This window comes from Salvelinus namaycush, chromosome 6, assembly GCF_016432855.1.
Source record: "Salvelinus namaycush isolate Seneca chromosome 6, SaNama_1.0, whole genome shotgun sequence".
NCBI classification, from domain to species: Eukaryota; Metazoa; Chordata; class Actinopteri; order Salmoniformes; family Salmonidae; genus Salvelinus; species Salvelinus namaycush.
Genome location: NC_052312.1, coordinates 30,770,443 through 30,782,201, shown reverse-complemented (window position 1 = coordinate 30,782,201; position 11,759 = coordinate 30,770,443). Strand labels below are relative to the sequence as shown.

Below are 11,759 nucleotides of genomic sequence, written 5' to 3'. Positions count from 1 at the left end.
GTAGGCATGAACCCAGGTGCCTGTTCTGGAGCATGGTTGGATATTGACGACTTCACTGGTCAGTGAGTTAAGGCTACCTGAGGGAGTGGCTGCCACACAATGATGGCTGATTGGATGGGAGTAATAGGTGGAGACGGAGGGGTAAATTCCTTGTGTTCGAAAGGGTGGACAGCAGGAAAAAGTGGTCTCTTTTAAAAAAATCGAGATCAATGTTTATCGCGGTAGTTCAGCGCTAAAGCCCAATTGTAATTTAAAGGCAATGTTTCCGCGTTGGCGGAGACTGCATTTAAAGCTGCATATGTTGGCCTTAATCGGAAATGACTTTAGAATGTACAGTATATTGCGCAATCTGTAACACGTCAGCGATACAGATTGAATAGGGCCCTTCGTTTTAAAATATAGAGAAGTCTATATTGAACCGCTGCTTTCTCAATAACCGCTGCTCATTGACTGAGTAGTATCCCCTTGTTCAGAATTAAAGCATTCCAGTGGTGCGCACAGGTCTTGAACCCATGACCTGTCATTGGAGAGCAAACTCCTTACACCTGAGGCACCAGCTCGTTCACAGGTCGTCTCTTCATATATGTATATTTAACATACTGTGAAAATGCATTCAAAATAGTCCAGCATACTAGTGCCGTTGCCTTAGGTCTTGGATTTCCGAGACTACGTTCAAAACACAGAGTTGAGATTTGAACCCACAACCCCATAATTGCAACCCCAGAGCGACACTCAGGCAGGGATTCAATCCGATCACATGCTATAGGCATTGCAGCTTTTAAAAGCAATGTTCCCGTGTTCCCAGAGATCCCACTCACAGTAAATGCTGCATGCCGGCTCAATCTCGAGTTATATGCCTATAACCAGCAATCAGATTGAATCCTGGCCTCAATCTGGGTGCCCTACATCCTACAAAGCACATATACCAGAACATCTACCTACCAGCCCTTCTCTCTGTCTGAAGCAACAGAATGGGATGGAAGTCTGTAGTCCAGTGTTGATTGGTAACCATCTCTCAGATTCTTTCGTCACTTCTCAGAATTACTGCTAGAGGGCAAATGCTGGGACGTGAGACTGCCAAATACTGTCAACTGATCATGAAGAAACAGGAAAAAACACGAGACATTCAATAATCTCTGATAATGGTGTTTAATGGCATCAAAGAAAGCATGAATTGCAAATATTTCACACAGGTTCTGTATTTGCATTCTGGACAAGATTTAACCGTTCTAAAATGAGTTTCCCAAAAAATTAAATAAAAAAAAAATATATATTTATAACTTTTCTGCTCTGAGATGAATACCTCGATGTCTGGGTTGAAGTCAATTCTGAATTGAGTTGCAAATTCTACAAATTACGAAAGAAATGTTTGTATGGTCACCAATACCATAAGGAAACATCTCATTAAAAAAAAAAAAACTCATTCTCTTAAAACAATTTTAAATAATTACAGTGGTCTGAAATACTCTAAGATCATGTTGTGGGTTGTCTATTTTAATTCCCTTCATGTTTTTAAATATCCAAATACATTTCCCAGAAGTTATTAGATCAAACAATTGTATGAAAGGGAATAAGCTAACATATAATGACAGAGAAAAATACTGGTTTGAGTTATAATCAAACTAAAGCGTATATTCAATCAGATCAAGTGTTAACCTGCGATAGTATTACTTGCATTAGAAATTCCGAGCAAGAAAGTGTAGGCTATATAGAAATAATTATGCTCAAATTGAAAAATCATTCAACAAAATAATGAGGATTTCTATCATCCTAATCGAGGTGTAGATTACATTTCACATTCCAGTGTTCAACTTGTAAACAAGGCTCCATGGGATTTCTGTTAATGCAATGCCGTGCAGCCAATGACAATGTCTGCTTTAGGATATAATGCCAGGAGTCACTTGTAGAGTTGACAGATCTAACAATTCCACCTCCGTTGTCAAAACAAAAGCTATGCTGATGTCTGCTAAAGCAGATCTGATTGAATAGAGCCATAATATTTGAAATGGTATGTGTATTCTTTGCATTAATAAGTGGCATATGCTTTTTATAAAATATTTGTCAAATTAATAGACTTTCATGTCTTAGTTTAATTGGTTTAAATTAAATTTGACTAACTTCAATTCGAATTCTGCTTCCTGTGGGGTGTGGCCAATTCAAATTGAATTAAATTCAAAAATTCAGAATTGTCGAGAATATGCTCGACATATCACAAACCTTAATGTAAAACAAACAGAAACAAGCCAATTCTGAATAGCTGCCAAGCAAAGTAGAGACCGTTATAAAAAGTGGGGGTGCGGCTGGAAGCTTCTCTCTAGCTTTCTCTGGTCGTTTTCGTCAACGGGGTGGGGTGTCCCCCGGTAATAATGCCAGTCTTGGAGTGCTTCTGGTGGGATTCCAATTAGAATCAGGTGCTCTTGTCGGCGTCCACCTTCAGGTCCTTGGCCACCAGATTGGCCGTTACCGGGTGCATGGCTGCCCGGTGGGCTATGAACACACGCACTGCCTCCTCATGATACTTATCAAAGTTATACACTTCTCTAAAAGAAGGGAGGGAGAAAGAGAGGGATTAGGTAGAACACACACACAAAGGGTCTCTAAATAAGAGAATAGGACTCATGTTTTTAACAAGATGCTGCCTAGAAATAATTTGATCCAGAAAGCACAACGCATGGCATCTAATAACAGAGATTGTCTCTCAGATAGTGGCGCCGTTGGTTACTTGAATAGTGGCCGTGTGAACTTCATCCTCCCCTGCTCTGTCGCCATCTTCAGTGCCATGGGAACGGCATCCTCCCACTTGGACTTGACACACAGCCGCAGCCACCTGGAAGAAGGGAGCCAACAGTGAGAGACAATGACACACAGACACATCCCGCATGATGGGACCCCAGAACAGGAACTCGCCTGAAGCGGATCTCTGCGTTGTTGAAGGCATTGAGTTGGTACACTTCCTGCATCCTCTTCACATGGCTGAGGGGGAGGGGCTCCTAGGGGGAGACGATACGGTCATTGGTCCGCTTTGGATTCGACTAGAGCGATCACATGGCTTATGGAAGGTTGCTATGACGACCGGGTGAGTGACAGTGAGGCGTGTCTACCTCTTGCAGGAGCAGAGACAGGAACTCTATGAGCTGGTGGGTGGAGAGAGTCTTCACATCCACCTCAATGAAATTCCCCAGATCCCCCTCTTTGGTCTAGAGAGGGAGAGAAATTAACAACACAGTAATACTTGTAAAAATGCTATGTTCTATCATCCTGAGGTTCTAGAACATACACATTATCAATGTGGAGAATGTACCCTCACCTTCACCCATCTCTTACACAGCGCGATGCAGGCGTCTGCCATGGTGCTGTCATATCTGGGGGAGGAGGGTGGCATCGATTTAACACACACCTCCGATTGAGTGGACAGGTAAACAGTGACACAACTAAAATCAGACCCGCAAAATAACAGAAGTGGGGCTTTAAGGTGTAACAGCCAGCCAGATGAGTGATTCTCAAGTGAAATGGTAAGGTAAACCCACTGTGGTTTGACGGGGGGCATCCCAGGGGTGTGCATCCAGGCGTTCCAGTCCACCTTATTCAGGATGTCCACCTGTGATCGGAATAGGGAGCAGTAAAGGTGAAACAAGAGCCACAGCAAGAGGATTTGATAGCAACTTGGTTAGGTGGAGAGTGGTGGTTACTGTACCTTGTTCTTAAAATAGGTGAAGAGGTAGTGCTTCCACTCCTCGGTAGTGACGCTGCTGTAAGCAAACAGCTGGATGTACGACTTAACAAAACCCATAAACACCTCTGTAAGAGACAGCCAATTACATTCATTTTTATTACTGAAGGAAATGCAACTGTGTGTGTGTGTCTCACCAGGTCCTCCCATGAGCTCCTCCAAGTGGTAGAGAAGAGCGAAACCCTTCTCGTAGGGGACAGAGGAGAAGGCTTCGTCAAGGTCCACCTCATTCAGGTTGGGAACCAGGTTGGTCAGAGGGTTGTTGGCCCCAAACGTGTTCACCTGGGAGACAGAGGTAACAGATCAGATAAGGTCGGGCATACACAGTTGCACCCGCACACAAACAAACGCAAAACACACAAAGGTATGAATGAACAGCTAAGTGACTTCAGTGAAGTTGGACACATTACTTAAGCCTTGTTCACACTGCAGGCCTCAATGCTCAAATCAGTTTTGTTTCTCCAAATCATTTTTGGAATACTGACTGTCCAAACAGGAAGTTACAAGTGACCAAATTTGATTTGTGTGTGTTCAGACAGCAGTCATTAGCTGACATGGTTACGCTAGTTGTCATAGTAACGAAGGGTGTGCGCACAGTGGTGTAGGCTGACTGGTGGTGGTGCTCGCGCTTCCTATCAACTCAGAAGTTATGTAGCAAGCTAAGGTGACAAAGCCTGCCATGGATGTTTCCCAGTTGCTTTGAATGACCAAAATCATAGTGTTAGAACACATTTAAAAGCTTCAAATGATATGACCTAACTTTCAAAACAAGGCCTTTTTGGTTAGCCACAGCAGTCAACTAGCTAGCTATGGGGCTGTTTATCTCTCTAGCACATTCACTAATGTTTGTAAACAACTAACAAGCTATTTAGCTACCACATGTTCTTGTCAAACTGTCAGAGTAGCTAGCAAGCAACAAGATATGCCACATAAAAACCACTTGAGAGCAAATTAATCCGATTTGACCGTTTAAAAACAAGTCGCATGGCTAGGAATCAGATGTATAACTGACTTCAAACCATATACCAAAGGTGGTTTGAAATGTGACTTGAAATATCCAATTCCATGTGCTTTTTGGGTGTTCAAACTTCAGGAAAAATAACAGATTATATATATATATAAAAAAGGATTTGAGTCACTTCAAACTGCCAATGTGAACAGTGTACTCATGCATGTGTGTGTGTGTGTGTGTGTTCTCTCACCGATTCCTGCAGGTCCTTCCAGCCGCCCATGGCCTTGAACTGTCTGAACTGTTCACTCTCCAAAGACCTGCCAATCATTCTCTCAAGGTACACCGTGTGACCCTCGTTCAACCTGGAGAAGGAAGGGGCACAGACACTAATTATGAACTCATTAACTCCGGAAAGCGATCTTCCTTTTCCATCTCTCAATCCCATTTGTCTGATACTCAGTTATGGCTAATTTGACCAATTAACATATCATTCCCATTCATTCAAGCGAGAAAAGAACATTGATAGAATGTTTTCTCTGTGTCGTACCAGAAGTGCTCCCAGGTCTTGTTGGTCACCAGGTTGCCAGTCCAGCTGTGAGAGATCTCATGGGCTATGACCTGGAGAGAGAAACAGGAGGACACAGGTTAACACACCAGTACACAGATATCAACACATACTTGAGAAGACACGGACACATGTGAACTGTGTTTACTTACATTGGACAAGGATCTGTCTCCAGCCTAGAAGATAAACATAGGATGAAAGGAATATTACAAAAAACAACACACAGACAATGGGGATTTGGTATTGTGATGTGTGTGTAAGGTCTCTCACCAGCAGCGTGGGGGTGGCAAAGGTAAGGCAGGGGTTCTCCATGCCTCCATATGGGAATGAGGGGGGCAGGACCAGGATGTCATACTGGCCCCAAACATACGGCCCTGCAAGGCCCTCAGCTGTCTTCAACATGGTCTCTGTCTGAGAGGGTCATACATGTTAAGTTCATGTTTTAAGTATCCCTATATTTCTGTTATTACGGGGCTATCACTCAGTCAAGAGTGCGCCTGCGCAGGGAGTCTTGTTGTTGATGGACCTAGCCTGGAGTGGAATGGCTACCTTGTAATGTGTTCATATAGTATAGTAAAACTTTGTTAAACTGGAACCTTGTCGTTGTGTCATTTCGAGTTAACAATACACACCTTTTGACAAGGCTGACATTTCAATATTAAAAACTCTGCTGATGTAGGATGAGTGGGACAGACAAATGACCTACGTACCACACAGATACAGTAAATACTGCTAAACTCACCTCTGAGAACTCATATGCTGCCTTGTCCACAAACTCCTTCTCTGACCAAACACGAGACCTGGGCCCAATCTCTCTTGTAAACAACAAACATTTATTACTAATATTTCACTGATCATTTATTCATTTACAATAAAGAGTAGGAAAACAGGGCAATAGTTATATGTATTGGTGGGTGTGTGTACCTGCTCTCCAGAGCTCCCACCACGATGGCAATGAGGTAAGAGGGCATGGGCACCTGGGAGGTGTCAAAGGTCAACAATGGTGAAATAAATCAAACACAGCGGTCAGACACACACAGCCATGTACCTGCTCCAGTCACTGACAATGTACAGTACCAGTTAAAAGTTTGAACACACCTACTGTACTCATTCAAGGGTTTTTCTTTATTTTTACTATTTTCTACATTGTAGAATAATAGTGAAAGCATCAAAACTATAAAATAACAAATATCGAATCATATTTTATATTTGAGATTCTTCAAAGTAGCCACCCTTTGTGCAAAGCTGTCATCAAGGCACTCTTGTTATTCTCCCAACCAGCTTCATGAGGAATGGTTTTTCAACGGTCTTAATAAAGGAGTTCCCACATGTTGAGCACATGTTGGCTGCTTTTCCTTCACTCTGCAGTCCAACTCATCCCAAACCATCTCAATTGGGTTGAGGTCAGTGATTGTGGAGGCCAGGGCATCTGATGCAGCACTCCATCACTCTCCTTGGTCAAATAGCCCTTACACAGTCTGGAGGTGTGTTTTGGGTCATTGTCCCACTAAGCTCAAACCAGATGGGATGGCATATCGCTGGAGAATGCTGTGGTAGCCATGTTGGTTAAGTGTGCCTTGAATTCTAAATAAATCACTGACAGTGTCACCAGCAAAGCACTCCCACACCATCACACCTCCTCTTCCATGCTTCACGGTGGGAACCACACATGCGGAGATCATCAGTTCACCTACTCTGCATCTCACAGACACACCCAACTATCTCAAATTTGGACTCATCAGACCAAAGGACTGATTTCCACCGGTCTAATGTCCATTGCTCGTGTTTCTTGGCCCAAGCAATTCTCTTCTCATTGGTGTCCTTTAGTAGTGGTGTCTTTGCTGCAATTCAACCATGAAGGCCTGATTCACGTTTTCTCCTCTGAACAGTTGATGTTGAGATGTGTCTGTTACTTGAACTCTGTGAAGCATTTATTTGGGCTGCAACTTCTGAGGCTGGTAACTCTTTTATTTTTTTATTTTTTTGTATCCCATTTTCTCCCCAATTTTCGTGGTATCCAATCGCTAGTAATTACTATCTTGTCTCATCGCTACAACTCCCGTACGGGATCGGGAGAGACGAAAGCCATGCGTCCTCCGAAGCACAACCCAACCAAGCCGCACTGCTTCTTAACACAGCGCGCCTCCAACCCGGAAGCCAGCCGCACCAATGTGTCGGAGGAAACACCGTGTACCTGGCCCCCTTGGTTAGCGCGCACTGCGCCCGGCCCGCCACAGGAGTCGCTGGAGCGTGATGAGACAAGGATATCCCTACCGGCCAAACCCTCCCTAACCCGGACGACGCTATGCCAATTGTGCGTCGCCCCACGGACCTCCCGGTCGCGGCCGGCTGCGACAGAGCCTGGGCGCGAACCCACAGACTCTGGTGGGACAGCTAGCACTGCGATGCAGTGCCCTAGACCACTGCGCCACCCGGGAGGCCCCCAAGGCTGGTAACTCTAACGAACTTATCCTCTGCAGCAGATGTATTTCTGGGTCTTACTTTCCTGTGGCGGTCCTCATGAGAGTGGGTTTCATCATAGTGCTAGATGGTTTTCGCGACTGTACTTCAAAGTTCTTGAACTTTTCCAGATTGACTGACCTTCATGTCTTAAAGTAATGATGGACTGTCATTTCTCTTTGCTTATTTGAGCTGTTCTTGCCATAATATGGACTTGGTCTTTTACCAAATAGGGCTATCTTCTGTATAACACCCCAACCTTGTCACAACACAACTGATTGGCTCAAACGCATTAAAAAGTAAATAAATTCCACAAATTAACAAGACACACCTGTTAATTGAAATGCATTCCAGGTGACTACCCATGAAGCTGGTTGAGAGACTGCCAAGATTGTGCAAAGCTGTCATCAAGGCAAAGAGGTGCCTACTTTGAACAATCTCAAATATAAAATATATCTTGATTTGTTTAGCACTTTTTTGGTTACTACATGATTTTATATGTGTTATTTCATAGTTTTGACGTCTTCACTATTATTCTACAATGTAGAAAATAGTAAAAATAAAGAAAAACCCTCCAAACTTCTGACTGGTACTGCATTTCATTCAGATTGCAGGCGTTCCTTTTGTTATCTGGCTGTTTCATCTAAACATTCCTTGTAATTAACTCATTATTGCTTGATCAGCAGCTACTTTGGCAGCGCTGTACCTTGAACAGTCAAGCCAAAAAGCAAGACTGACTTACTGTATTAAGCTATGGATGACAATGGATGGTTGCATGGAGAAATGGATAGAAACAGTGATCGAGAATAGAAACACTGACTGGTTGTCTGAAGTGGTAGATGACACGGCTGCTGTCCTGGGGATCAGGCTCCTCTCCGTCCCGTACAGCACTCATCACAGCCACCAGCTCCTTGGGGACAGACACCTGGGCATAGTAGGTGTGTTTCATAGCGGGAGTATCCTGGCAGGGTACCATGCTCCTGCAATGGGTGGCCTGGAGGGGTTTGAGGTGGTTATTAGCACATCAACCACCTAATCTGGATTTATCTCCAAGAGGGGACGAATATAAGTAAACAAAGTAATATTGTGTGCGATAATATAGAGGGCTGTTAATATCAATATCAGCGACAGAGGAGCCAATGATCAAGATTCTCATTCATCTTAACAGTGCTGCAGCTGAACACGGCACCTTTGGACACACAGGTGATACACACAAAAAAAAGAAGGAGAAGAGGAGGGGGATATAATAAAGAAAGAAAGCAGGGGCAAAAGCAACCTCACCTGGCACAGGTTACAATCAAATGATTAAATCTATCTTCTGCTAAGAACTTCAAAGAGCAGAACAGGTTTCTGTGCGTGATTACAACACCAGTGGCCGGATGTTGCAGAAGATGGGGTTGGGAAAGTGTTCCCTTGTGATGTCTTTTGAGACAGTCTTACAACTACTTTTACAGTTAAAATGACCGTTGAGCAAGACTGGCATCCAACCAAAAAATAATAATAATGATAAGAACTTCTAGTAACAGAAGTGGTTTCTGTGCGTGACTACAGTTACACTCGGCAGATGTGAAAATGTTCCATTTTGATGCCACAGACTTGCAACTACTTTTACCATAGAAGTACTGTTCGTGGTGCAGTCTTTTGTTGAATTAGAACAAGCCCAACCCAAAAATAGGACTTTTCATGTTTGTGCATGTCCATAAACTCACAGTGTATGTGTGTGTGTTACCTGGCACTGGCTGAAGAGGTAGGGGTGTTTCTTCCCAGCAGTCTGTTCAGGAGTGAGCCACTGCAGCGCAGAAGCACTCGGAGCCGTCTCATAAGTCACCTCCACGATCACATGCTGACCCCTGAGAAACAAACACACACACAATTAATTTGACCTCTAAGCCAGTATCCATCAGTTCAATCTCTGAGGGTTGAGTTACCTGGGGTGGAATCAGTGATGTGCAGTGTTCTGAAAGTTACAGGTAGAAATGGAATGAATAGAGAAGACACTATTCCCCACTCTATATGACAAACAATCATATCTGTTCTACACAATTCATTTCTATCTGAATGTTCTGTACCATGACATCTTCCTAAACAGGCCCCTAAGGTGTGAGAGTGAGACAGAGGGGGGTGGTTATGTCAGGGTAGGTTCCTTGTTCCTTGTCAATCATTGGCTTATTGGTGAAATCAGCAGTCAGACAATATCTTCTTTAAGTAAATCAATCAAACCTTTAGTAATGCAATTGCAGGCAGAAGTTAACAATGTATGTGTGCAGCAATAAGCTGAGGTTACCTTATAAGGTAACCTAGAATAGTAGCTTCTCTAAATTCTAAGTATCATTTGCATTTTCCACTGTCACACGAGGTCAAAAAGTGTCAAAACCAGACAGTGTTTACTTCTCAGCTCTTTACCTAGTTCCGGTACAACTCACACCCAGCCTGCAGGCACGCTCTGGCCACAGCTTTGGCGTAACCGCAAAGACTAATATAGATAGCTTGTGAAAAGTATAGTGGCAGAGTTTCAGACACATAGCAACAGTATAATAGTGAGCATATGATTCTTAAGGTCCCCTTAATCAATAATGGGGAGGGTCTTTGAGACCCTTCCCCTACTGTTACCTGGAGAGGTCAAATGGCAGTGTGATCTCCAGAGGGGTTCCCATGAACCTGTGCTTGGGTCCCAGAGTGAACTTTGCTGCCTGTCCATTGGCTGTTACCTTGGAGACCTTCAGGTCCTTCGTGTCAAGGGTCTGATGGTAGGAAGGAGAGAGAGAGAGGAAAGAAAGGGGAAGTTGGGCAAACGTTTGGGTAACCAACAGTGTCACCAACTACAAGAAACACAACCTCCAACTTCCCCCAGATTGTGACTGTAAAACAGCTGTCACCATAAGAAATACATAATTCTATCTCTACCTGGCCCTGAGAGGCTGACTACATTTTCTACACCTGCTGTGAGACACACACAGTCTGAACTCCGATCTAAAGTTAACGCGCCTGGTATCACATGCCAGCTCGACCTGTCAAAGTCTTACTGTCACTGAGCAGAACAGTGTCATAAAGCACATATGGCTAGCTACATATCATTCTTGAATGTGACCCACTACTGATCAGATTTGCAATGAGTGAGATTCAAATCAGAGCTTGTCTTGCAGCAGTGTGTGATACGTTGTGTGTCTGATAAGCTCAACCAATTGCTTTGCGGCAGTGTACTGAAACAGGTGGAACGAAACAAGGTTTACAACTGAAACAAGGGGGTGGGTATAATTTGTTTAACGTTCCAACAGGAATCCGTTCCAAAAACTTCGTAAATAACAAGGTTGCCAACAAACAAGGCATATAAAGTTGTATATCGGCAGAATAACATCCCGGGTAAGGAGTGGGCTATTTCAATAAGTTTATTTCTGAAGAATTAATGTCCTCACTCTGGTAGCCTATGGACAAACATTAAGAATAAGCTACGTGGTGAGTTGATGCCTATTCGGCAGTTAGTTAACTAGGTGAATTGATCATGCTACTTTGTATGTGTTGTTTGTTGGCAACCTTATACTTTACTTAGTTTTTGGAACAGATCCCTGTTGGAACGTTCTACAAATTATAACGTTACCCACCCAAAACAATGTGTACTGAAACAAGGCTTTTTCCCACGTCAAATTCATTAGCAACACAAAGGCATTTGTTAGCAAGAATGAATGAACTTGGCTAGCTAACGTTAGTTTACTAACGTTAACTTGCTGGCTAACCAGATGGAGAAATTAGATAAATACTGTACCAAAGACGTGAAATTATCCACTAAAACCTCCACCGTGAGCGCGACCTTAGCTTTGAGGACATGGCTGTCAAAATCCACATGGAAGGTGAGATTCAGGTGCTTGGTAACGCACTTGGAAAATGAGGAAAATGAGCAGGGGTCTGTAGCTGAAGTCATGTTCGGTCCAGGATCATGAGAGAGCGCAAAACACTTGCATTACCTATGAACTACAACTCAGCTCACCGCACGTCCATGTGACATCGCCCTGCTGCGTGTATTGTGGGAGTTGTAGTTTACGCTGGAGCTGAACGCG

General features: G+C 43.5%; 1 protein-coding gene across 1 annotated transcript; it reads right to left on the bottom strand.

Moving 5' to 3' along the window:
• Positions 1 to 1,141: 1,141 nt before the first annotated feature.
• LOC120049863 (leukotriene A-4 hydrolase-like) lies at positions 1,142 to 11,663 on the bottom strand. Its single transcript, XM_038996331.1, has 18 exons — positions 11,468 to 11,663; positions 10,318 to 10,448; positions 9,437 to 9,557; positions 8,528 to 8,701; positions 6,172 to 6,224; positions 5,990 to 6,062; positions 5,518 to 5,658; positions 5,400 to 5,423; positions 5,230 to 5,300; positions 4,933 to 5,044; positions 3,868 to 4,012; positions 3,695 to 3,798; positions 3,528 to 3,598; positions 3,308 to 3,362; positions 3,102 to 3,197; positions 2,908 to 2,990; positions 2,723 to 2,827; positions 1,142 to 2,540 (listed from the first exon to the last, which is right to left on the bottom strand). The coding sequence occupies exons 1-18, from the start codon at positions 11,621 to 11,623 to the stop codon at positions 2,408 to 2,410; spliced, it is 1,848 nt and encodes a 615-aa protein (XP_038852259.1). The 5' UTR covers positions 11,624 to 11,663; the 3' UTR covers positions 1,142 to 2,407.
• Positions 11,664 to 11,759: the final 96 nt, after the last annotated feature.

Coding starts and splice junctions, on each gene's coding strand:
- LOC120049863 (XM_038996331.1), bottom strand. CDS start 11,623: ATGACTTCAGCTACAGACCCCTGCTCATTTTCCTCATTTTCCAAGTGC. Junction 4,013..4,932: donor GGAAGGACCTGCAGGAATCG/GTGAGAGAACAC, acceptor TCTGTCTCCCAG/GTGAACACGTTTGGGGCCAA. Junction 3,363..3,527: donor ATGCCCCCCGTCAAACCACA/GTGGGTTTACCT, acceptor CTCCTCCCCCAG/ATATGACAGCACCATGGCAG.